General features: G+C 42.9%; 3 protein-coding genes across 8 annotated transcripts in view; 2 read left to right on the top strand and 1 right to left on the bottom strand.

Moving 5' to 3' along the window:
* Window positions 1-1,036: 1,036 nt before the first annotated feature.
* On the top strand, window positions 1,037-11,608 carry N6AMT1 (N-6 adenine-specific DNA methyltransferase 1). Of its 5 annotated transcripts, XR_008429162.1 has the most exons (9): window positions 1,037-1,337; window positions 2,343-2,432; window positions 2,849-2,939; window positions 3,478-3,561; window positions 3,668-3,809; window positions 4,477-4,604; window positions 4,988-5,432; window positions 9,433-9,657; window positions 11,528-11,607. XR_008429162.1 is itself a non-coding variant. In XM_053934135.1 (7 exons), exons 1-6 carry the CDS (start codon window positions 1,054-1,056, stop codon window positions 4,581-4,583), a joined length of 684 nt encoding a protein of 227 aa, XP_053790110.1. In that variant the 5' UTR covers window positions 1,037-1,053; the 3' UTR covers window positions 4,584-4,604; window positions 4,988-5,781. The 5 variants fall into 5 exon arrangements, 2 of the variants coding, with proteins under 2 accessions (XP_053790110.1, XP_053790109.1); XR_008429163.1 differs by lacking the exon at window positions 9,433-9,657 and having other exon boundaries at window positions 11,528-11,608; XR_008429161.1 differs by lacking the exon at window positions 11,528-11,607 and having other exon boundaries at window positions 9,433-9,721.
* On the bottom strand, window positions 9,814-16,051 carry CGGBP1 (CGG triplet repeat binding protein 1). Of its 2 annotated transcripts, XM_053934138.1 has the most exons (3): window positions 15,799-16,051; window positions 13,795-14,365; window positions 9,814-13,718 (listed from the first exon to the last, which is right to left on the bottom strand). In XM_053934138.1, exons 1-2 carry the CDS (start codon window positions 15,843-15,845, stop codon window positions 13,840-13,842), a joined length of 573 nt encoding a protein of 190 aa, XP_053790113.1. In that variant the 5' UTR covers window positions 15,846-16,051; the 3' UTR covers window positions 9,814-13,718; window positions 13,795-13,839. The 2 variants fall into 2 exon arrangements, with proteins under 2 accessions (XP_053790113.1, XP_053790111.1); XM_053934136.1 differs by having other exon boundaries at window positions 9,814-14,365.
* Window positions 16,052-17,047: 996 nt separating this feature from the next.
* ZNF654 (zinc finger protein 654) overlaps window positions 17,048-23,921 on the top strand; it is a 30,195-nt gene continuing 23,321 nt past the window's right edge. The window contains exon 1 of the mRNA XM_053935373.1: window positions 17,048-17,179. Coding sequence (XP_053791348.1) covers window positions 17,048-17,179 — 132 coding nt within the window. The remainder of the gene's footprint in view (window positions 17,180-23,921) is intronic.

Genomic DNA, 23,921 nt, shown 5'->3' with positions numbered 1-23,921 from the left:
AGACTTTGTTAACATCACCTTTTTCCTCCATTGACCTAGACAGTCACTCAGAATTTGAGTGTTCAGGGCATTAATAATCCAACACAGACATTTAATGGGAATTAGAATCTGTTCAGCTCTTTCTTCTGCTTTTGATCAGAATGTCTTAGGGTCTCACTGAGTAGAGAAAATTATTAACCCGACCTGTGGCCTGAAATTTTTCCTCAATTCTTAATTTTGCAGAACCTAATTTTTCTTAAGAGTGCTGCCTCCAGCTCTGGGGTCCCAGCATGGGAAGGACCTGGAGCTGTTGGAGAGAGCCCAGGGGAGGCACCAGGATGGTCAGAGGGATGGAGCAGCTCTGCTGGGAGGAAAGGCTGAGAGAATTGGGATTGTTCTGCCTGGAAAAGGCTTCAGGATAATCTAATTGCAGCCTTCCAGCATCTGAAGGGAGCCTGCAAGGAAGATGGAGAGAGACTATTTACAAGGGGCTGGAGGTATAGCACAGTCAGGAACGGCTTCAAATTTATAGAGAGTAGCTTTAGAGTGAATATTAGGAAAAAATTATTTTACTGAGTGAGGGTAGGTGGCCTGGCACAGGGTGCCCAGAGAAGCTGTGGCTGCCCCTGGATCCCCGGAAGTGTCCAAGGCCAGGCTGGATGGGGCTTGGAGCAACCTGGCATAGTGGAAGGTGTCCCTGCCATGGCAGGGATGGAATGAGATAAGCTTTAAAGTCCTTCCGAAGCCAAATCAATCTGTGTTTCTGTGACGCTGAAGTTCAGACTGGTACATAAGGATGCTGTCTAGTGTTGCTGGCTAACGATCACAGAAATATAGTCCTTTAATTATCAGAAAACAGAGCTTTTTTTGGATATCAGTATCAGGGTTTCAGAAACTTCCTCAGCGGCCCCTTCCTTCGGGTTTGTGCTGACTCCCTGTGGTCGTTTTCGTGACGGAAACACAATTTGTGAAGCCGACACCGAAATGAGGAGCAGGAGCAGCAGCGCCCCTCTCTCCCCGCCCTCGGGGGCACCTGCGGCGGGGATCGCACCCTAAACACACCGAGGGTGTTTAATGTTGGATCGAGGCCATGAGGTGCCACGGCACCCGCTGCAACTGCGGGCCGAGCACATCCGAGCGTCAGCGAGCGATGCTGAGGGGACACGGGCGCACCCCGCCCCGTTCCTGCCCTTGTCCCTCCCCTTCCCCCGGATGCGGGCCGGGATGGCGCTGCCCACCCCGCGGTACGAGCACCTGGGCCCGCGGGGGCCTTTTCGGGACGTGTACGAGCCGGCCGAGGACACCTTCCTGCTGCTCGATGCGCTGGAGAGGGACGCGGGCAGCCTGCGGGAGGCTCGGTGCGGCAGGGCGGGCAGGGGAGCCGGGAGGAGCGAGCTGAGGGGGGATCGCTGGCACGGGGGTGTTAAAGCCATTGGAGAGCTCCAGAGGGGCTGCGGAGATGGGGAAGGGCCGGGAGGGGCGAACTGAGGCGGGGATCGCTGGCACAGGGATGTTAAAGCCATTGGAGAGCTCCAGAGGGGCTGCGGAGATGGGGAAGGGCCGGGAGGGGTGAGCTGAGCAGGGATTGCTGGCACAGGGGTGTTAAAGCTGTGAGGGAGCGGCAGAGGGGCTGCGGAGATGGGGAAGGGCCGGGAGGAGCGAGCTGAGGGGGGATCGCTGGCACAGGGATGTTAAAGCCATTGGAGAGGTCCAGAGGGGCTGCGGAGATGGGGAAGGGCTGGGAGGGGTGAGCTGAGGGGGGGGATCGCTGGCACAGGGGTGTTAAAGCCATTGGAGAGCTCCAGAGGGGCTGCGGAGATGGGGAAGGGCCGGGAGGGGTGAGCTGAGCGGGGATTGCTGGCACAGGGGTGTTAAAGCTGTGAGGGAGCGGCAGAGGGGCTGCGGAGATGGGGAAGGGCCTGCAGGGGAAGCTGAGGGCGCTTGGCTTCCTCAGCCTGGTTGATCTGTCGCCAGCAATGGCCAGCAATGGTCCTGTGGTCCTGCTCTCTGTGACCTGAGGGAATGGCCTGAATTTGCGTCTGGAAGGGTTAGGGTGGGTATCAGGGAAAGGTTCTTCTCCCAGAGGCTGGTGGGGTGCTGGAAAAGGCTCCCCAGGGAATGGTCACAGCAGCATCCTGACGGAGCTCAGAAAGGCTTTGGACAGCGCTCCCAGGGATGCACAGGGTGGGATTGTTGGGGTGTCTTTGCAGGGCCAGGGGTTGAACTGGATGATCCCTGGGGCTCCCTTCCAGCTCAGGATATTCTGTGATTCTCTAATTCCATGTGTTTGGGAGGACAGCATGCTGTCTTGACCAATTCTTTGTCTATTAAAACAAATGCCATCCAGAGTGTTCTCTTTTTAGAGTCGAGATCTCTCTTGAAATAGGATCTGGATCTGGTGTGGTTTCAACATTTCTGGCTTCTTCCATCCTTGGACCCAGTGCACTGTACATGTAAGTAGAACAGCACCTAAACTGTTGCATGCAATAATAAAGGATATTTAGCCCAGGATGATTAGCCCTCTCATACATATTTATCATTTTCACATTTTAAAAACTATTCTTTTCTCAATTCTATAGACACCTGAATCAAAGCATAGAGAGCCTGTTGAGCATTTCTGAGCTTATGGTGCAGCCTGAATTATTTACTTTGGGTTCTGTAACAAACGAGTAGTGCTGTGACTAGAAATCCATTTTCCCATTTCCCAGACAAATTACTAAGCCTGCACTTCTGTTTGCTGGTTTTAATCCTTGTTGGTCCTTTTTAACTCAGAATATTCTTTGATTCTATAAACTAGCTTGTGGTTCATAGCGTTAAGTTTCCAGGTACAGTAGCCTATAACTTACACTTGGTAATATTTCCCTTTTAGATGCACAGATATCAACCCCATGGCAGCTTACTGTACCCAAGAGACAGCTCTCCTTAACAATGTTCACCTGCAGCCTGTCATCACTGACTTGGTAAGAGGGAGGTTTCAGTAGTATTTCCTTCATAGTTTGTGTAATTTTTTAATACTTGCTGCAGATAATGCAGTCACACAATAGTTAGGGTTGGAAGGGACCTCTGGACATCACCCACTGCCAAAAAAACCCCAACCAACTACTCAAGCTCTAAAATTCAAAATTAAGCTCTAAGAATTCATTGTATTAATTAAATAAATCTGTAGATATCGTTTGGAAAGTGCTGGACAGGAATTCTGTAGTGGCCTGACATTATCATAGCCCTTTGTCTAAAATTATGCAGTTCTTGGTTCTCAACCTTTTCTGATTTAATTAGAACTTTTGTCTGTTGTTAACTTTATTGTCTTACAAAATTTGATATGGAAAAAAGCTAATTTTTCTCATCCCTTTAATCCTCTTATATGTTTATAAAAGATGGTGTAGGTAGGCCACAATAAATGGCTGAACAACTGCACTATGTAACTGTATTTTTACGAAACATTTGCATTATTCATGTTCCCAAAAAGATACCCCACACAATCATCAACTTCACCTACAGGTCAAAGGATTATCCCCAAGATTAAATGGGAAGGTTGATCTACTGCTGTTTAACCCACCATATGTGGTAACACCTTCTGAAGAGGTAGGAGAATTTTGAAAAACACAGTAAAAATAGTATTGCTACTGTCTGTTGTTGTGGCAATTCTGCCATGCTGTGTTATGACAACCTTTGCTTTCCTTCTTCCTAGGTGAAAGGCTGTGGAATAGAGGCATCCTGGGCTGGGGGCAAACAGGGCAGAGAAGTAATGGATAGGGTTTTCCCATTAGTACCAGACCTGCTTTCACCAGGAGGATTATTCTACTTGGTCACAATTAAAGAAAATAATCCAGGTGATCACTGTCCTTGAACATTCCAATGGGCAAACCAGGTTTAATATCGTATAAATCAAAATGCTGATCACAGCTAAACCAAAAATGCAAGCAAATTTATCAAAACTAAAAACTCCCCAGGGTAGTTTGGAAACTGAAAGCGTGTGGGACCCCAGCAGCTCTGCAGGAGTTCAGTTCCAAGTCTGAAAGGTGGATTAATTAAGTCTGAATTAATTAATGATGCCAAACCAGTTCTTTCTTATGGAAGAGAATGGTGGTGTTAACCAAAAAGGCTTAGTGGGAAATGTGATGTCTTTCATATTACAGGTGTAGAGAAAGGATTTGGACTTGTTCCTTCTGATCTAATGCTTAATGGCCACAAATGATTGTGTAATGTCAAGATTATTTTTCAGACCTGATTTATTAGGCAGCTTTTGTGAGAAGGTGCTACAAATTTCACTTCCTCCTACAGTTTAGCTTCATACAGAATTATAGAAAAATACTGAACCTCAGTTTGTAAATTGTAAGCTTTATTTGTGCTTGGTGGGAGATGATTTTGCATAAAAGTTTCTGTCTGACAGAGTAGGAGGACAGTTTTTAAGCTTTGCTTTACAGCTTGACAGATATTTTAGAACTATCTTCTATAACAATTTCAACTCATTTGTAAACACTGTACTTTCCATTGCAGATGAAATTCTGGAAACAATGAAGAAAAGTGGCTTAAAAGGCACACAAGTACTTTCCAGGCAAGCAGGACAAGAGATGCTGACAATCCTCAGATTTAGGAAATCTTGATAACTTCTCTTCACCTGACAGGTAGTAGGCATGAAGAAAATTGAACACAGAGTTGTCAGTTGGTAAACACTGAAGTGAATGCAATCTGCCCTCTCTTAATGGCAGGAACTTACTCATACAAGCAAAACATCCAGAAAGAAATGAACCCAAAAACTGAAGTAGGGAACATAATATCAATGGGTTCATAATGATCTAATATCCTTTGACATAACCAGTGCCACACACCAGAGAGTCTCACTTCTACAAGCCATGCACACATATCACTTTTAATTTGTAGTCTTCAGTTGTCATTGGTCAGAACCAGGATCATTTTACACCATCAGCACTCACAACAAACTGCAAGTTTACAAGCAGCAGTGTTAAGGTATCCTTGTGTTGGCTTAAGAAGTTCTTTCCTCTCCTAGGATCAGCGTTCTCAGCACAGATCACTTTGGCCTCGATTAAGGACCAGAGTCTTCCACGTCCCTGTGACCTTCAGAGAAGAAGAAAGAGCCTGGTTAAAATACACAGATGCTCAGAGTTCACCACAAAAGCATTTGGAGGAAGTTTGGATCAGTGCACAGATGGAAATACAGTGGCGCTTTATACAATGCTAAATGTGAAGGCAGAGTTAGGAGTTGTTTCACTTGTTCTCACATAGCTGTCAAATATTTTGCTGCTGTGCTACTCAGGGTACTGAGCTTCTCGTCTCTTCCAACGCATGAAGATGTTCCAGCAGCAGATAAGGAGGATTCTCCAATTCTTCAATCCCTTGTAATGAGCACAACAGTTCTGCAGCTCATTAAACACCTTCCACGAGCTTCAGAGATGGCTTCTCAAAGAATGATGGAAAAATTTATTTTAGTAATTGTACGTATTTATATTGGGACTTTTTGAGGAATGCAATTTTGCAAATAGAAACTGAATTTTAGGAGTTTTCACTTTTTTTCCCCCCGATTTTAAAGAAACAATAGTATAGTTTTTCGGTGTATACTGGAGAATTTTCTGTGTCTCTCATCATTTTGTCTGTGGATACAAAGCTTAAATAAGTTGGCTTCAACTCCCAGCTTACTTTGACCAAAATAAAAACCAAACAAGTTTAGAAGGGGTAAGATGGAATGCATTAAAAAAAAATTATTTCCATCATGGTTCTGTAGAGACTGACTTGCAAGACTTTGGTTTGTGTAATGCTCCTATAAACATTATTTTGATATTTGTAGTCATTTAGTGTCATTTTAGCAGTGCTTTATCACAGGAGGATACTGGGCACAGTGTAGTCTTCACATCAGTCCAAATTAGCAGAGCCTCTTACTCAAAATCTGTGGCCATTCAAAGTTGAAAGTGGGATGGTAATTAGTTGTGGTTAAGCTAAATAATTGCAGATACACTGTCAAATGAAGGATAATTTGACTGCAGACTGGACCTAGAGCTTGTAGGATTTCCAGATTTCAAGCTCAGGGTTAAATGCTACCAAAAACTTTGGCCATGGTTCAAAAGTTGCTTGTCCTCAGGTGCTGGAGTTCTTATCTAGTCAGTTGCTGAATATTTCTGTTATTATCACTATCATCCTCTTCAGTTAAATTAGGAGGCTCTGACCCATTATCTCCAGGGTGCACTGAGCACTGCTTTGGTTTCTGTTCTCCACCTGTAATGTTTAATAGCTACAGACAGATTTAATTATGAGGCCACGTCTTACTGTAAACTTGATAATTGCTCTGAGCCAGCATTACCAACAGAATCTACAGGAATATTCTTTTTATCAGCATAACTGGAGAAATCTTTATTGTCTGGGCATTGGAAAGAGAAGGTGATCCTGAGGGTTTAAAAACCATCTCCCCTTCTCTGGCTCCTGGCTCCCCTCATAGACAACAAAGCTGCAGATTTTTTTGTTTTTGAAAGATGCTCCTGCACATGAGGTTTTGATTTTACAAGAAGCAAGATAGCAGAGAGCAGGGATGCAAAGCAGGATTTTAAACATATTCAGTGCTTCTGCATGACTCTAATTCAATGTTAATCAATTAAGAAGTTGAAAAAAATCACTGTTCACACAACAATCTGCACTGTAAAGGATGATTTTTTCTGCTGGTTGTTCTCAGCATCTTCATAAGGACAAGAAATTTGGATTTTGTGTGTTCTTTTCTCAGCATGTCTTTAAGATTTTTTTTCCCCTGAGTATTTTTAAGAAATTGAAGCACTTAGCTGAACCTTCCCAAAAACTTTTGCCTGTGTAAAGTTTCTTCATAAAGTTAGAACCAAATGGAAGGCAAACAGGAATTTCTTATATAGCAATTGTCACCTCTGCTTATGATGGAAATGCTTACCAAAGCCTAAATTAGCAGGATTTTTTTCCCAGAGTAATATTTTGGAGAAAATAATGGAACAGCTTTCTGAAATGTTATGTTTGGATTTCCTTTTCCTGTCAGAAATGTTGTGTTTGATTAGAGTGTGTGATGATCAGGAGAATCCGACTGATGTTTGTGAGGAACGGAAAAAGCCTGACAAAAAAATCCAATCCAGCCTAAATGGAAAATATTTATGGAAGAAAACTCCTCGAGTGTAACTGCACACACAGCAGGGCTCCACTTGAGCCAAAACACTCCTATCACAAATTGCATTTTTATGCACTGAAGACACCTGGTGGTTGCATCCATAGCCAGCTCTGAGAGAAAAATTGGTTATTCAGGGAAGTTTTTCTCTTGCTGAGACTTAATTACCACCTTGAGCCATTCTATTTTTATGATATTATTAAGGTATGAGATCTTTTCGATCTCCAAATGGTAATTTAGATTTTTTAATTTTGTTTTTTAACTCAGACCATGGATTTGAGACACTGCAAGAGCATAGTTTTGCTTTAAAAGCATGTTTCAGGGGATAGTAAATGCTAAATAAATATAAGTATTTGTCAAAGTAAGGAATGAGAGTCCTAATCCTAAACTGTATAATTAGGAAAGGGAGATGGCAGAAAAAGATGTCACCAGATGAGCACTGATTTGCACTGTCTGTAGTAACTCAATAACTTTACTGAATTCTAAGAGATGTCAGGTTTTAAAAAATTCAAAAACCCTCATTCAGTGCAATTGAATTCAAAGAACTTACGCAATTTAAACACAACTAGCACAGTTCTCTGTATTAAATACGATTATTTTGGAGGAAAAGGCTCCAAAAACATGGGGTGAAATTCAGACCTGAGGACTGCTATAAATAGGAACCTTCTTTACCTGATTCAGTCCCCTTTGTCACTGCTGTTGCTACTTTACTGAATGCAAGTGAAAAGAAAAACCCAACCATAATCTATGCAATGTGCATTCTGTCCCACCTCAGTTTTTCTTCTCACAAGACCAACGTTCTATTTTGGGGCTGCATTTTTCCTGTTTGCAGGAAACCACAGAGTGACACACAACGTTCTGAGAGTGGGCTCCAGGAAGTCTGCTGAAAATTACCTTTTAACACTGCGTGAAGGAGGTTTTAGTGCCTTAAAGGAACAGCAATGTTCCAGTGTCCCGTCAGCTCCTTGCCTGTCACCGGTGATCACAGAGCTCAGGATTTGCTGCTGCACCTGCAGCTTTACTCCTGTAATTCCCTGTCAGAGGAGGGGGTCAGCTCCTTCATTTTGACGGAACTCCTTCACAACATGAGATTCTTTGCATCTCCCCACTTTTCCCCCAGCAGTTTCAGTTTCAGGAGATGAGCTGAGCCTTGTTAAATCAAAGCACATATCTTGAGCCAGGTTCTGAACTGTTGGCTGAGCTTGGGTGCACTCACAAGGGGGCTCAGTTCATTGTGTCCAGAGCTGGTTACAGCTCCACTTGGGGGCTTGTTGTCTGTTGGATTTGTCTTGAGGTAATGACAGGCTTCAGAAATAAGGGGAAGGAGGAAGCAATTTAAAGCTAATTATAGAAGAACTAAGGTGAGAAGGTGTCAGTTACTGCAGTGAAATCAAATGCTGAATTGGAGCTATTTTGTACACTGGAGGACAGATTAAAAAAACACTTGAGGCAAACCAATATACAAACCCCTCTTAAGAACCTCTGAAGTTCCTAAATAGTTTTCTTCCAGCTCTGAACAGAACTACTGAACAGTACTTTCAGCTGAGCTGCAGTAGCTCTCTGTATTCCAACTCTCATCCTGCACTTTCTGCTTCTACCTGAGATGTGCTTGTAGATATGAAAGAGGTGGCCACACAAGCCACAAATTCCAAACCCCTTGTAAAAAAAGTGGGATGAGGAAAAAAAAAAACAACAAACTGTCAGAGATTGTCTCTCCTTCAGCCTATGCAAATAACAAATGTCAGACCTAATTATCAGTACCACTGTGGCCTGAAAGCTGTGTGTACTTGATCCTACTGCATCCCGGATATGGATTGAACTGCCTTGATTCAGTTAAAAAGGTAAAATGAGACCATCAGAATTTAGCATGGCCTAATTACTGAACTTTAAATATTTGCTTCACCTGGTTCTACATCAGCTTCCACAGAAATCCTGACTGATACATTGATTTTGCAAGTGTGCATTTGCTGTTTCATACACGAATTGTCCACACAAGGAAATTTTACAAAGGGTATGTTTATTTCTATTCTGCTTTTCCATTTCACAACAAAAAGCACTTGATCTTAATGTGCTGTGACCTGGAAATGACTGAAAATGAGAAAATAATAGTTCATAAATTCATCAGTCAAGAGGTTGCCTGAATTTATCATTGATCCATCCTGAGATGTCAAGACAGGTCAGAATTCAGGAAAAGAAATGTGTAAACAATCAAACCCACACTTGATGATAATTTTTGATGGGTTGATGTTATTTGCTCAATTTTCATGAAGTCCCCAAGGGAGAGGGATCAAACTGTGACCTTTTTGGATTCTTCCACATTGCAGAAGCCCTTCCTGAAAAGATCTGAGGCCTTGGGTAGCTGCAAGATCCTGTACCTACAAAGGGTTTACTGCAGTGTCAAAATTCACAACAATCATTCCACCTGGTATTCACTTGGAGCAGAAGGCATCATTAGGGGATTTCTGTCACCATGAAGAAACTCAGGAATTGACAGGAAGCAGAGGTTTTGTATAACCAGTCCTGGAACAGATTTCAGTGTCATTGCATAGGTAAATCAACCAAATGCTTCAATATCTGATGTTACCTTAAGCTACAGCAGCAGCTTCTTAAATTTTCCTGTCCCCATCCATTTCTTACACCACTCTATGGAACCTACCACAGGTTCTTAATCCACTTGATTGGTAAAATAAGAGAGTATGCATAAATTCTATAAAAAAGGAATACCTTTATTTTTTTTTTAAGAGACCGTTTTTTCATTACCAAGTGAAAACTTTACAATGTAAAGTATTTCTCTTCAGTATTGTTTTAATATAAAAACTTAAATCACTTACTCTGGTCTTACTGTTCCTACAGGAAGTCTTGTGGCACTGCAGGACGCAGGTATCTTCAGCCTCACTCTAGTATCTAATCATAAGTTCATGACTCATTTTTTTAAATAAAACCATTTCTGTGGCCACTCATCATCAACAAAACATCCCTACCACCAAAACAAAAATAAAGCATCTTCATTAGACCAAAAGAGACTAAACTCTAACAGCACTATTACAGTGAGAAACTTTGTTAAAATAAAAATATTTTGAAAGTTAGACACGACTTTAAAATTGTACAAAGACAACAAGCACTCAAATTACACAGAGTAAGTAGCAGTGAGTACAATGTGAATGCAACAACAGTGAGCCTTGCCTCTTTTTATATGTAAATATAAATAGAGATTATCCTTGCCAAAGTTCCAGCTTTTTTTTTTTTTTTTTCCTTTTTCCTGAAAATCAGCTCATTATGCTGCAAAACCTAACAGGGAGCATCTCACTCTTCAGTTCAACAGAATTACTAAAATGGGCTCTGGCTAAAACCAGCCTTTCTATCATGAGAATATCCCATACTGTGCAGAACAAGTTTCTCTCTCCAGTGAAAAACAATTCCCTTTTATTATGCTGAATGCTTCACCTTCCCATGGGACCTGCCAAATTACAGGCTTCAAAATGGTTAAAAATTTTGAAGTTTGCTCCTGTTTTTTTCAAGAACATGCAAACTGAAACTAGCATGGTGTGTCCCTGTAAGGAGTCACACAACAGAGAGTGCTCCTGTTTGTATTTTAATCGTTGCAAGTATTGTTTCAAGAAAAATGCTTGGGAGTAATTTTAGCTAATTTGGCTAAATTAGTTTAAGTATTGGTCAGAGAAGAAAATATTTCTTATTTTAATTTTTTTTCTATTACATTTAGAGTTCAAATACATTCCTAAAACCACATGGCAGAAAGTATCCCTTAGAGCTTGTCCCTACATTTGGATGTAAAGTGAAAAGCCGACACTGTTACCACCCTCCCTTTACTTCTGACAATTTTCTTCTTTACAGGAAATACATTCTTGCACAAGAATCCCCAATGGTGACTGTTCAAACAACTCCATCAGAGCCTCAAAACTAGGATTTAGTTATTCTTTAGGTTTAGATAGATGAGAAAACTTCTGCTGTAAATCTTCTGTGAGATCAACAGCAACTAAAAGAAAGTTATGTTTTATCCAACTGCAGCCATACTGGCAAAATTATGTTCTGCACTGAGTGTTTGCAGGACTTGTTTCGTGACAGAATGCAACCACTTACTCATATTTTCTTTAAAAATGTCTTGATGATTTAGGTTAAGATCATGATTTTAAACTTATTCATTCTTTCTAGATTACCTGGAAGTGCTTTATTTTTCATAGCTTTACTCCATTACTAATGTTTGTTGCAATGGATCAACGTCCTGATTTTCAAAAAAGCTTGAAAAGTATTGTGGCTTTATTTTTCAATGAAAATATCCTATTATTAAAACAGCAATGTCCTGCAAATCGAGTTCATTACACTTGAACATTGTTTCATTTTAATGTAAAACTGTAACTTTGAAAGCAACTTGATTTTTTTCTTTTTTTTTTTTTTTTTCAGTTACGCAGGAGCCTCTTTAATGTTCCTATGAAGCATTTCAAAATGTCTGTCAGTCAAGAGAAGAACACACAGCATCTAATCCCATATAAAATTGTTATGGGGTGCAGCCTGGAAAATCCCATGTTAGCAAAAGCTGACTGAACTAGCCCAAATTCCTACCTTTTGACCATCCCACTTCTCTAGCTGCTTTTGTTTTCTCAATATCCCATTATTCTCCATTTGCTTCAATTCTAAGCTTGCATTGCTGAGGTTTCAATAAAGATTAAAAATTAAAGCAAGGATGTTGTTTCACTGTAAGGAAACAGCAGCTGTGAGAAAATACTTTCAGTTCTTGTCAGGACAGAAAAGGCTATTGGCAGTTTACCTTTCACTTGTCTTCAGAAGATTTATTAAACAGTTCTAGCCCAAGGCAGTTAAGGATTTTAAGCTAAACCCAAGCTTGTGCAATAAAAAATTATATTTAGGAAGGCATATCTTGATCTCTAGGATTAGATTAAAAAGTTGCTACTGTTATTTCTGTCTGAAGTCCTAGACCAGCAGTGGGCTGAGCACCCCTGGATTGATGCACATGGGTAAGAAACCTTCTGCTTTTTAGCTTTGTCCATTTATTGCAGCAGGTTTCATAATGGGGCATGGAACACAAGTGCATTTCTGCAGATTAATTGCACAAAAAATAGTTGTTACTAAGTATGTAAGTCTCTCTCAGCCCAGCAAAGTAGACTGCTCTAGATACAGCTGGGGAAATAGCTCTAAACCCAGAATAATCTCGTTCTTTTGTGTCTTTTCAGCAATTCCTTGGTATTGCTGTAAATAAACTGCTGCGAAACTCTGCTGGGGAAAGGAAGCTGGACAACTGGCTGCACCCTCAGGAGTTAAAGCATCCTTATGCCATTGTACCCATGGAGAGGGAGGATTCCTGTGCTCCCAGGAGACGCTTGGCACCTATCTGAACCCAGAGCATCTCCAGGAGATCTAGAGCAGGCAGAGGACAGTTCATTCCAGCACTTTGCACAGTACTCCCTCGTTTCGTTCCAAACCTTAATGGAACATTTGTGTTAGGTGAACTATTTGTCATCATCATTTGGAATAGCTTAGTAACTGTTTACTGTATTTTGGAGAGAGTATTACTGAAATTCCTCAATTTCCCATTTTGCTTTTTGCCAGTCCAATAGATATGGCCATGGCACAGAGTAAGAAATACAGCCCAGGTCTGTAATTCCATTATAAATTCAAAATGTATCTGCCTTCCTACTTGTGTTTACAAGTACTGAAGAGTCTTTGCAGTAACTGATTTAAAAACTATTTTAATCACTTCACCTCCCTTGACTGCAATGCTGTGACAAGGCCAGAGGTGTAAAGGACCTTCAGGAAAAGATGGAGCAGCCTCTTCTCCTGTGCACAATGAAAAAACCTTCCCAACTCCTCAATTTAGTGCCTCTGCCATCCTCAATTTAGATTTAGCTTAGTCCTGCTAGTAGGAAAAAGGCATTAATCTTCTCTGCTAAGAACTTGGTCCAGCATAAGTTTCACTTGACAGCAGCTGCACTGCAAATCACACTCAGTTACTGGTTTGTCTACTCAGCTTTCAAATATTGGCACTAAAACAGAAGGGGGCATGTGAAACCAAGACAAAGAAATGGTCATTTTAGAAAAGCAGACATGGCAAACCTGCAGAACTCTCAGCCTTATGAGAATAGTGGAGTTCAGAGGTCAGTACAAGAGACTGGCTGGTTAAGCTGGATAATGAACACATCCACAGTTGCACCAAACAGCATAAGAGAGTTCTAGAAGAAAAAAGTTTCCTGTTTCAAAACATAAACCAAGCTTGAATAGAAAGTTGCAATAGTCCTCCCCCAACAGAGCAGTGATATTTTAACTAACCATCCTAGAGCTTCAAAGGTGCAGCACCTCTTCTTGGTCACTCAGGGACAGGATACTGGACACAGCAATCCACTGCCACGAGTAGTATTCCCTACCACACCGTCTTCTTAGATGCACTGTGAAGTGGGGTCCTCCATTCAAGTGCCTTTTTCTCAGCCTCACTTACAGCTGGACTGAACAGAGATCAGGTGTATGCCAGGGATGCTCCCTACATTCCTCATGAGCTCTACATCAGTGTAGCTCTGAAATCCACAGCAGGGTTAGCAACAATCTGCGGCACACCGCTAAGTTCAGGAGTAGATTGTCATTTCTACAAGAATACAAAATAGCTTGTAAAATCAATATGTAACACTGTATATATGCATGAATATAAAAATAAACCACACCATCAATATGTAAAACTTCACAACGAGGATGAAAACAGTTCTCTCTCAACGGTCTTCAGTGTTGATGAGCTGGTTCTCATTGTCATAGCCATCAGGCAGATAGGCTTTCCTTAGCTGCTCCGACTTGGGTATGGAGCTGCCGTTCTTGACGTAGCGGGACAGGAAGGCTCGCACAGAGGGGTGATCGGCCTTCTCCAGGGGGATATTGGCTTCCAGGCACATTTTCACAAAGTCCTGGATCACGCTGCTTTTCTCTGTCTGGGCAGTGCTGTTGCACTGCAGGGAGGCAGTCAGAGTCCTTTGCTTCTTCCTGACGTTCTGCTCCTCGAACTCCGCCTTCCTCTTGGTGTGCGTTTTGGACTTGAGGTGGTCGTTGATGGCGGACTTGCGGACGTGGTTCAGCACCACGTTGCAGGAGGTGCAGAAGAGCTTCCCGCCGTCCTCGTGCAGCTCGCTGCCGAACTCCGTCACGCGGTCCTGGGGGGTCACGTACAGAGCGGTCTTGGAGCGGTTCCGCGACGGCGCCGACTTCACCCCGAAGCGCTCCATCGCCGCCTCCGGCCCGGCAAAGCTGGGAAACACAACAAGAGCTCGTTCAGCATCCAGCCTGGCACCTGCTGGCACCTCGAACAGCACTGCTTACACGTAAGGCACGTTTGTGCTGCTACTGAAAGGCCTTTCACCTGGAAGTCCAGTTAATTGGGAGAATGAAGTTCCTTGTGGGTCAGAGTAAAGCACTTTTTTGGTCTGGTTTTTTGGTTTATTATAAGTGGTTTTTGTTATTTGGGTTATTGTAAGAGTCTATTTGGACTTGTTAATGTGGTGAGCGGTTTTTTTTTCTGTTTGATTTTTTTATAGCATGTATTGCGAATCTGTTAAGATTGTGGTGGATATATATGTGTAGCTATAAGGTATTAGATTGTAAGTAGAGAAAATGCTTTTTAATAATTGTTTGAAGTTATCCTCACACCACTAATATTGTGGTGACTCAACAGAACCCTAAGAACTCAATCTGGTAATCACTTAAACAAAAATACTTTTTGCTTTTTCCTTTTTTATCCTTTACACTCTAGGACAAAGGGTACTTTCTTCTTAGCATTTTCAACATATTTGACATTTTCTTAACTGTTGAGTCAGTGTTTTTCTGTGTATTACAGCAAGCAAGAAAACCACTACTGTCACTTTTAAAAGGCAATAACCCCCAACAAAAAACAACCCCAAACCAAAACCAAACTAAAGCTTTGCCAGCACTTGTTTGGAAACAGCCCTGGTTTTTAAACCACAGCTATTAGATTGAACCTGGAGCTTAGAGCAAATAATTTTGTCACTGCAATTACTGCTGGAACAGCCTAATGGGAACACAGAATTGCATCTATTGCAATGCAAAATAAGAAAGTGTATTTTCAAAGAGGTTTAACATCACTCTGAACTAGACCATGTCACCAAAGCAGGCAATAACCCAGTTAAGTGCTCTGAAATCAAACAGGACCTGTGTCCTTTTGTTTTTGGGGTATGGAGTAGCTACTGCAAATCTGAACTAAAGATAATTCAACCCCTTTTTAAAGTAAAGTTGAAGTCAAGTAATAGCTCTGTTCAGGTTTGAGGTTTTCTGAGCAAAATTAATGGTCATCACATTAACTACCCATTTCCTTAAAAAAAACCTCAAACAAAAAAACCCCAAAAGGCAAGAATATTTCTTCTAAGTATCCAGATACCTCCGGATGTACTTCTCTGTATTTATTTTTTTTTTCCTGTTACCCAGTTTGCTGTTGCAACATTTAAAAGGAAAAAAAAAAAAAAGGTTGAATACAGTTTCTACTGTCCAGAATGGTTTCTGCCCGCCCTGGAACTAAAGAAATAGAGAATTCTGTCTGCAACACTGTCTTTTTTTCTTAAGCCATTTCTACATGAAGAGATTACAAGCCTCCACAAAAAAGGAAACAAAGATCTTCGTATTTGCTATTTTCCTAGTGAATTTTTTTGCCCTCACTGCGCTTTGCAGACCTGTAAGTCTTAGGCTGATACAAAGATAAACAATCTTTATCCAGCATCGATAGAAGTTTCTTCTTTTTCTTGCTTTATATGAGTTTTCTAAGGAACCATTTCCTGAAATCAAGCAGAAAACAAGTCCTAACTCAACACAAACTTGTTGCTTTAGCTTCTGAAAGGCCAAAAAAATATCCCCCCACCAAACCAGGTATTTGTAGAGCTACTGCAGCAAACTCTCTCGGGATCCTGAGAGCAGCAGAACACAGGAATTTTGGTAGGTCTATTTTTTTTTTTTTTTTGGAGGGGGGGTGTCAGATTCTGGCGTGGTTTCCTCGCAGAGGGCTGCTGCCTCCGCACCTCGGGGTGCCCACGGATCCGCTCTCCGCTCCGGGCGAGGCGGCGGCCCCGGGGACTCGGCTGTGACCGCTGCCACCGCACCGGAGCCGCCGCCAGCCCCGGGGCCGCTGGGTGAGGAGCACAGCGAGTCTGCATCTCCGCGCACCGGGCGCGTTCCTCCCGCGGAGCGGGACCGGAACTCGCTGCGTTCCTTGCCCGGGTTCGTGCCCCGGGGCTGCCGGCGCCGTGTGCCCCGCGCGGGGCTCAACGCGCACAGCCCGGCCCGGCACAGCCCAGGCCCCGCAGCGCGGCTGTTTCCCCGGGAGGCCGCGCAGCCTCCTCCCCACGCGCGGATCCGCGCGGGCCCCGCGCCCGGCACCATTACCCGCAGCGGCCGCGCCGCCCGTCCGCGCCCGGGGCCGCCCCGCCGCCGCCGCCGCCGCCGCCGCCGCTCCGCGCTGGGCCCCGCCGGGCCGGGCCGGACGCGCCGCTCCGCCGCAGCCGCGCGGCCCCGCCCACCCCGCCGGAAGTCACTCGCTGATTGGTTCGCCGCGGAGATGGGCGAGGCTTGCGCCCAATTGAGAGTGGGGGGCGGGCGTGAGAGCGCTGATAGAGGCGTGCGCCGACCAATCAGAGCGCGGGCGGCAGCGGGGAGGTGGCTGCGGAGGGTGGGCGTGACAGACGGGGCGAGCAGCCAGTGGGAGGGCGGGACTGAAGTAACGGCGAGACTTTTCCACCAATCGCAGCGCGCTCCTGCGAAGGGGCGGAGCCAGCGCCGAGCGGCGCGTTGATGGACAGGGCCGGCGAGCCAATAGGAGCGCTGGCGGCGGGGGCGTGGCCGGACGCTTGGCGGCGCGGCGGGGGCGGCTCTTCCGGCGCGGCGGGGCGGGGCGGGGGCGCTCGGTACGCGCGGGGCGGCGGGGCCGCCATGGCGGAAGACGAGAGCGACCAGGAGTCGGAGCGCCTCAGCGAGGAGCTGGAGGCGCTGGCGGCGCCGGGGCTCCCGGCCGGGCTGCCCGCTCTGCTCCGCAGCCAGTACTACTGCCGCCGCTTCTGCCAGGTGAGCGCCGCGGCGCAGCGGCGGAGGGAGCCGGGCCGGGCCCGCCGCGCCGCCGGGCCGAGGAGCGGGCGCGGGGCGCGGCCCCGGGGAGCGGGGGCAGCGCCGGGCGGGCAGGGAGGCTCCCGGGGGGAAGGGAAGGCGGGCGAGGCGGGTCCCGGCCGGGGCCGGAGCGGGAGCGGGCCGGGAGAGCCGGGGGCGGCCGCGGGGACACGCGTGGTGCTGCCGGTGCTGCGGGCAGAGCCATTCCGGGTGGCCTCGCCTGCGTGGCGGAGGGAGCGGAGAGGCAAGAAGGGCCTCGGGAGCAGTTCTCGTCTCGCTGACCGGATTAGTCCAGGGTGTTTTATGGTTTTTAGGGGTTTGCCCTTTGAAAAGCGGCGTTTTCTCGATGCGGGCCCGGAGTTGTCGTGCTCCTCCTCACAAGCCCTTTAGGTGTGCCTTGCAAAGTGACAAGCACCAACAGGTTGCTTCTCCTGGTTGCTTTCATCAGCAGCTGTGGAGGGAGCATTATTACCTTTGGTGCATTCCAGCCACGCCACTTGCTGCTGCCCAAAACGCAGCCCTGAGGTTATTTTATATAGAACTGCTTCATTTTACCAACTTTTTGACTTACCTCACCTCTACAGTTGTCTTCTGCCATCTACAGAAATGTGATGCCAGGCTGTCACTTTGTTCCTGTTTCGTCGTTCAGTGAAACGTCCTGTTTGAAGTATTGTTTTCTGTTAAACGTGCTTACAATAATCTCGGGGCTCATTCTGCTCACTAAGCCCATGGGTTGCTTTTTGGGGCTGTTTGATCCTTTCATGTTTTCTTCTGTTTCATGATCTCTCAAAAATCGTGGAGCCAGTAAAAGAAGAAGCAAGTGTTTTTGGAAGTCTGGCATTTTCTACAACTGTAAGGAACGACAACCATGTTTGATTATGTTGGCTGGTTGGAAGGACATTTACTTTGGCTCAACCTTGGGGTTTTTATCTTAAATTGTTGTCTCTGTGCTTACTGTATGTTGAATTTATTGTGTGGATTAAATGCAGACAAGGTGATAGCTTCATGTACTAATGCCAGTCCCAGGGGAAGGTATGAATTAGTAGGAAACAGAAGAGGACAAGAGCAGAGGAAGAATTTTCCTGTGAAATAGTTGTATCACAGGTGTTTTATGTGTTATATATCTAGTGTTGACTTCTGCAGATTTTTTTTTTTTTTTTTTGTGTAGGGAGAGTGCCAAAACCTCTCCCCTACTTTGCCTTGATGAACCCTCCAGAAAAGCAGCCAATGTTCTGAGTATGTAAAGGGCTCTGCTCCTTTTCTCTTAAACTTTCTTTTCAACAATGCATAGTTTAAATAATCCTGATGAGAGTAAGTTAATGTATTAACAGTTTGTCCCCAGGGTTTCCTTTTTTTTTTTACTTGTTTTGTGTAAATTTGGCCTGGTGTGAACAGCAGTCATGTGCTCAAGGTAATCAGTGTTTTGTTTAAGCATGTTTTTTAGCAATGGGTTTTTTCTGCTGATTTAACCATACAAAGACAAGATCGTAAGCGTTGTGCTGGTTTGAAAAGCCTGTAGCTCTGTGACATTTATGGGTTGACAACAAATGAACTTGTGTGTGCTCCACATGAGCTCATTTTTCCTCCTGGGATTGACACTGTGTAATTATACATGTAATATATATCTGTACTTTTCTATCCAGATCTCCTGAAGGACATGTTTGGCTGCTGTGCAGACTGAGCCTTCCCACCTCACTCCACTTTGCACTGCTAACACAGTTTTGCTTGTCTTCATACTCATTTGGCCCTTCTGAAGGTCCTAGTTTGCCTTCTGTGCTCCTTGTTTTGTGTCCTAAGTAGAACAGCAGTTGTAGAAATAGTTGCTTAGCGATGGTGCTGTGAATTTGGACTCCCCAAAAGAAACATAGTTATTTTCAGAATAACAATCTATCAAAACACTTGGCTGTGCTTCAGACATGGTGCTGCAGCTTGCTGTCACCTGAAAATAATATTGTTTAGATTGCTTGTAGTTAAGCTGCTGAAGTCTGTGAGCATCTCTCAGTAAGAAGTACAGGAGAAATGCAGCAAGGTGTAAATAAAGCCTTTTCCAGTCTGTAGATCTGTTTTCTGTACACAGAAGATCCTACTGATCTTTAAGAGAGTGGCTTAGAGCTTGAAACGCACTGGTGTGCACATCTGTTATCCTTAAGTGATGTTAGAAAGGTAAAAAAAACTGCTGTAAACAGCCAGATTCAGTTCTCTTGAGGCCTGGAGTATTGTAGCTCAACTTGACTTTTGGATCAATTAAGTACCAGTTAAAAAAGATGAGGTGTCAGGATTATGAGAGCATTTTCCATAAATCTCTGGGTAATCACAATTTAGGGATACAAGATGCAGCTGCAATGTGGCATCTTGAAGCCCATTTATAGTTTTGGGATCTGTGTCTTGTAGGTGTTTGTGGTCATAGAGAGTCATTAGAGCCTGAATCCTTCAAGGGAATATGGAATAAAATGCTTTCTTGGAATTTTATTTGAGATTGATGACATGGGCAGAGCAGAAATCAAACTTTCTATGGCTGGAAGGGAAAAAAGACACTTGGAAGATGAGTCAAGTGCCCAGCTTATGCATCTCACCAGCTGTTTCTGTGTTACTTTCTTTAATCTGCTGATGTGGCTTTTCCTCTTATTTGTGGAGTTCCAAGCCCACTTGGATGTTGGGAAAAACAAATCTGCTGTTCCCAGCTTTGGCAGGCAAAAGAATAACGCATCTGTAACTACTTTGTAAGTTGAAGACATTTGAAAGGTGGTACCTAGAAGAAACTCCTTCAGCCTAAACGTTTGGAGGAGTTTCAGCTTGTGTTTGTATGCAGAATTTGCAATTCTTTCATGAGGTTTCTCAGCCATTGAGAGGTTCCGGTGAGACAGAAATAGAAATGGTGAAGGGCAGTGAAAACAGCATAAATGGTGACTTTTTTGGTATGAGGGTTAAAAGGAATGCTTTTGTAACTGGAAGGATGAATTTCCAATTTTATTTGGCTTAAAAGCAAACTTTAATGGTGAGCTGGAAAATGGATGTCGCTTCCTTCATTGCAATGGAAGTGGATACAGTTTTATTAACTAGAAAAAGAAATCAATTTCATTTTTGGGGTATTTTCTCATAACTTTAAGTACTATCAAAATATTACAAGTTGCTTGCAGCATTTCTGTAGTTGTCCTCAGGGCTGCATAACTGTACTAGATGTTATTTTATGCAATAAACACCAGGTGAGTTCATCTCAAGTAACAAGGTGATGCTGTGAGGGGTAAACACTCTTGATCTGTTCTTCCTGTGGCATCACCTTACAGCCTTCCAGCATCATCCCACTCCTGAAAGAAAGATTACCTCCTTTGCTTACATTAATTGGTGGAAAAACAATTCTTGGCCTTATAAAATGTTAAGTAGTAAAATATAGTAACACACCAGAGAAGATGGTGTTTCCTGGCTTTATTTTAGCAGGCAAAAAAAAGGCAGGGAGGGGTGTGTGACTCAACTGTTGTTTGTCTTGCTTTGTACTGATAGAAGTAAAAAAATACACAACTTTAGATGTTTGTTCTTCTGACTTTGGGGTTAATGTAGTTTCACACTTTTTGTGTCTAAATGTGCAAGTATTTGCTTTTGTCTCCTACTCTGGGCTTCAGATCAATAGTGGTTAAGTTGTTTTTATACTAAAAAACAAAAACAAGTGCAAAGAAAACCTCCCCAAACTTTTAGGTTATGCCAAACTTTTATTTTATCAAATTTTGGACCTTTGGGATCCATATTTGATCTACATACACCATTTTAAGGCTCAGCTACACCAGTCTTGTTCACATGAATACTTGTAGTGAAAAATGATTTCTTCAACATCCTTGAAGCTTATTTCTCTGAAAAGGCACAATCTGTAATTTTTCACTTCCTATTTGCTTGGGTAATAATTTGTGGTGTTGATGTTTTGGGGTTTTTGTACCTTCCTGAACAAATATGCTTTATCCTTGTTAATGGCTCAAATTATAAGAGCACCATTGTAAGTAATATTTGACTTCTTCATGGTTTTGAATGTTGATACTGCTTGTTACATGAATGCTTGCAATGGGCCTGTTATACATTCCAGCAACTAAATTTCAAAGAGTACCACAACTGCTTGAAACAATTTAAATTTAAAAATTAACCTGTCATGGTGTTTTTTTACATGTGGGACTGGTGGAAACCAGTATGTTCAGTGTACTTATTGGTAGTTTAGTACTGTGTTGCTTGAGTTTCAAATGAATTCATGTTCAAAAGGAAATCCTTATGAAATAGATGTGGCAAAACCACGTGGTTTTTGATGCCAAGGTGAGCTTCCAGTTGTGGTGAGGACTTAGCTGTGTGTGCAGAAGGTTGTGCTTAGCCTGGGATGGGTAGTGTCACTCCTTCTTCCTCTGACGCTTGATGGGAAAACTGATAAGGGTCTGTCATGCAGAACTGGGCTCCGGTGGGTGAAGTGCACTTGACTCCTCAGTCAGTTCAGGAGAATTCACAATAGCAGTTGATTTGCAACCTCTTTATCTGAAGATTGACTCCTCCAGGCTTCCAGTCTTCAGTGCTCTTGTCATTAGCGTCATAAAATCTTTTCTTATTCACATACTCAGGGTAGTTCTCATCAGCTTTTGTGCCTGCTGTCCTTTCAGCTTTACTCGGGGAAATGATCTCCCTGTTTTACAAGTAGGATTAAGGAGTTACTATTTTCCAAAAGAAACATTTGTGCGATACATTGGAGGCTTTTCTTGATCTTTGTAACATCCTACTTTTCTGAAACTTTCCTCTTCGACCTTTGAAACTTCTTGGTATTGCTACTTCTCCAGGTTTTTATGCCTTTTCATTAAGTATAGCTTTTGTATGGAAAAAGCTTCTCCAGGTTTTAATGCCTTTTTGTTAAGTATAACTTTTGTATGCTCGTTATTTTTCCTTGGAAAAATGTATCAGGATTATAACTTAGAAAGGAGTTGCAGGTTTTTATACCTAAGGGGAGGATCTCCACTGAGTAATGCTTCTGGCTGATGGCTTTGCTTCATGGCCTTCTTAGAGAAGGCACACTTAGTGCAGGAGGTAATGCAAAAATCCAAAAGTTCTGTCCTTTTGTTTAGATGAGGGAAAGAAGTAATTGTGCTTTTTCAATGATGCACCTAATAAATTGTATTTTACTGGTTACCAGTGATGTGGATGTGAGCATTTGTGTGTTCACAAGATTGGCAGTTCTTGCTCATATGTGAGCAAAACAATTCCTTTAATTAGTTGACTTTCATTTGGGGGGCGAGGTGCTAATCAAGAGATGAGGATGAATATTTCTACTTTTCAGTATATATTTATCTCTCAGCTGTAAATCAGTGCTCCAATCAGCCCAAACTGCTTTTCTAGAGTTGGTGTATAGTTTTCACTGTTGTGCAAGTGACAGACTATAAACACACATGACTTTTTGGCTGGCTAAATGTAATGGGCATATGGTACCCAATCTTGGGAATGGTTCATGCCTCAAGCAGGCTGAGGAGATGGATGAGATTTTGGTGAGTAGGGGGAGTGCATTTAGCTTTAAGGGTAGAAACTTGTCTCATGGATGTGTCATGCTGTGTTGCTGGGTGATGTGTTTTCTTTTGCCAGAAGTGTGATTATGTTTGGTTACTCCTTATGTAATATTCACATGTGAATTGCAGTAAAGCCATTGTTTACATATTTTTGTATAAAGCAATTTTCAACTTTTACATGTCAAGTAATATTTCATATTACCCTAAAATCATCAGGCTTTTCCTATTCTCTATTTGGATAGCAAAATCCTTATTTGTAAGGACATGGTTGGCTTGTTTGTATTTGGAAACAAAACAAAATGCTCTTCATCCACTGAACAGGTTCAAAAGACAGTTAAAAAGCTGTGATTGTTTCTTGTGATGTTTCCAGGAAGAGTAAATGTAGTATTACTCAAGTTCTAGAGCTGAACTTTGGTATCTGAGCAGCTCTGGTATTTCTGCTGATCAGGCAACTGTGGTGGGTGCTTTTAATTACGGATTTTAATTTTCAGGAAACTTTCATTTTTCTAAGCTTGCCCTTTTTGGGTTTGTCCTCTCATGTGACAACCCTTACATATGTTTATTATAATGAATGACAACCATTATATTTGCCCAGAAGCTTTCTATGTCTGAAAACTATAAAGAGAAAAACTCTCAGAATTGTTGTGAGTTTAATCCTGTGGTGACTTTACTGTTAAATCTCACAAGAAGCTATGGGAGTAACCATGTTTGAAATCCTAGTAATGCTAAACTTAGAATTGGTGGGATTTGTAGTTTCTTTTTTTTTGTTGTTGTTGTTGTTGTGTGGAGGAATAGGAAAAGCTGTAGCAACTTCCAGCCTAGCACTGCATAAAACATTTGGGGCTTGTGTCCTGTGTATTTGCAAATCTAATTATTTGCAATGCTGTTTCTCTAAAGTCTTTGAAATACAGCCAAATAACTTTACATGTGCATATTTAATCACTTAAAATAGATGTATAGAATTAATCAGTTCTAACTCTGTATATGCATATATAATAACTTAAAATATATGTGTATAATTAATCAGTTAAATGTAATATTCCAAGAAAAGCTATTGTTTTCACTGCTGTAGTCCAGGCTTTTAATTATTGCCTTGTTATTTTGGGGATTAGCTGCCTTAGTTAGCTGTGTGCTCAGAAATTTTTGATCAGTCTAGTCTTGATCTTTTTAATGGGACACATCTGAGT

This window comes from Vidua chalybeata, chromosome 2 (assembly GCF_026979565.1).
Source record: "Vidua chalybeata isolate OUT-0048 chromosome 2, bVidCha1 merged haplotype, whole genome shotgun sequence".
Lineage (NCBI taxonomy): Eukaryota > Metazoa > Chordata > Aves > Passeriformes > Viduidae > Vidua > Vidua chalybeata.
Note: the sequence above shows the minus strand (reverse complement) of the source record. Positions and strands in the feature narration are given on the sequence as shown.

Excerpts from the sequence above, each read along its gene's own strand:
- N6AMT1 (XM_053934134.1), top strand. The coding sequence starts at position 1,054 with ATGTTGGATCGAGGCCATGAGGTGCCACGGCACCCGCTGCAACTGCGG. Across the intron at positions 1,338-2,342 it reads GGCAGCCTGCGGGAGGCTCG|AGTCGAGATCTCTCTTGAAA; the intron begins GTGCGGCAGGGC and ends TTCTCTTTTTAG. Across the intron at positions 3,562-3,667 it reads TGGTAACACCTTCTGAAGAG|GTGAAAGGCTGTGGAATAGA; the intron begins GTAGGAGAATTT and ends CCTTCTTCCTAG.
- CGGBP1 (XM_053934136.1), bottom strand. The coding sequence starts at position 15,845 with ATGCTGGATAAAGATTGTTTATCTTTGTATCAGCCTAAGACTTACAG. Across the intron at positions 14,366-15,798 it reads TATCAGCCTAAGACTTACAG|CTTTGCCGGGCCGGAGGCGG; the intron begins GTCTGCAAAGCG and ends TGTGTTTCCCAG.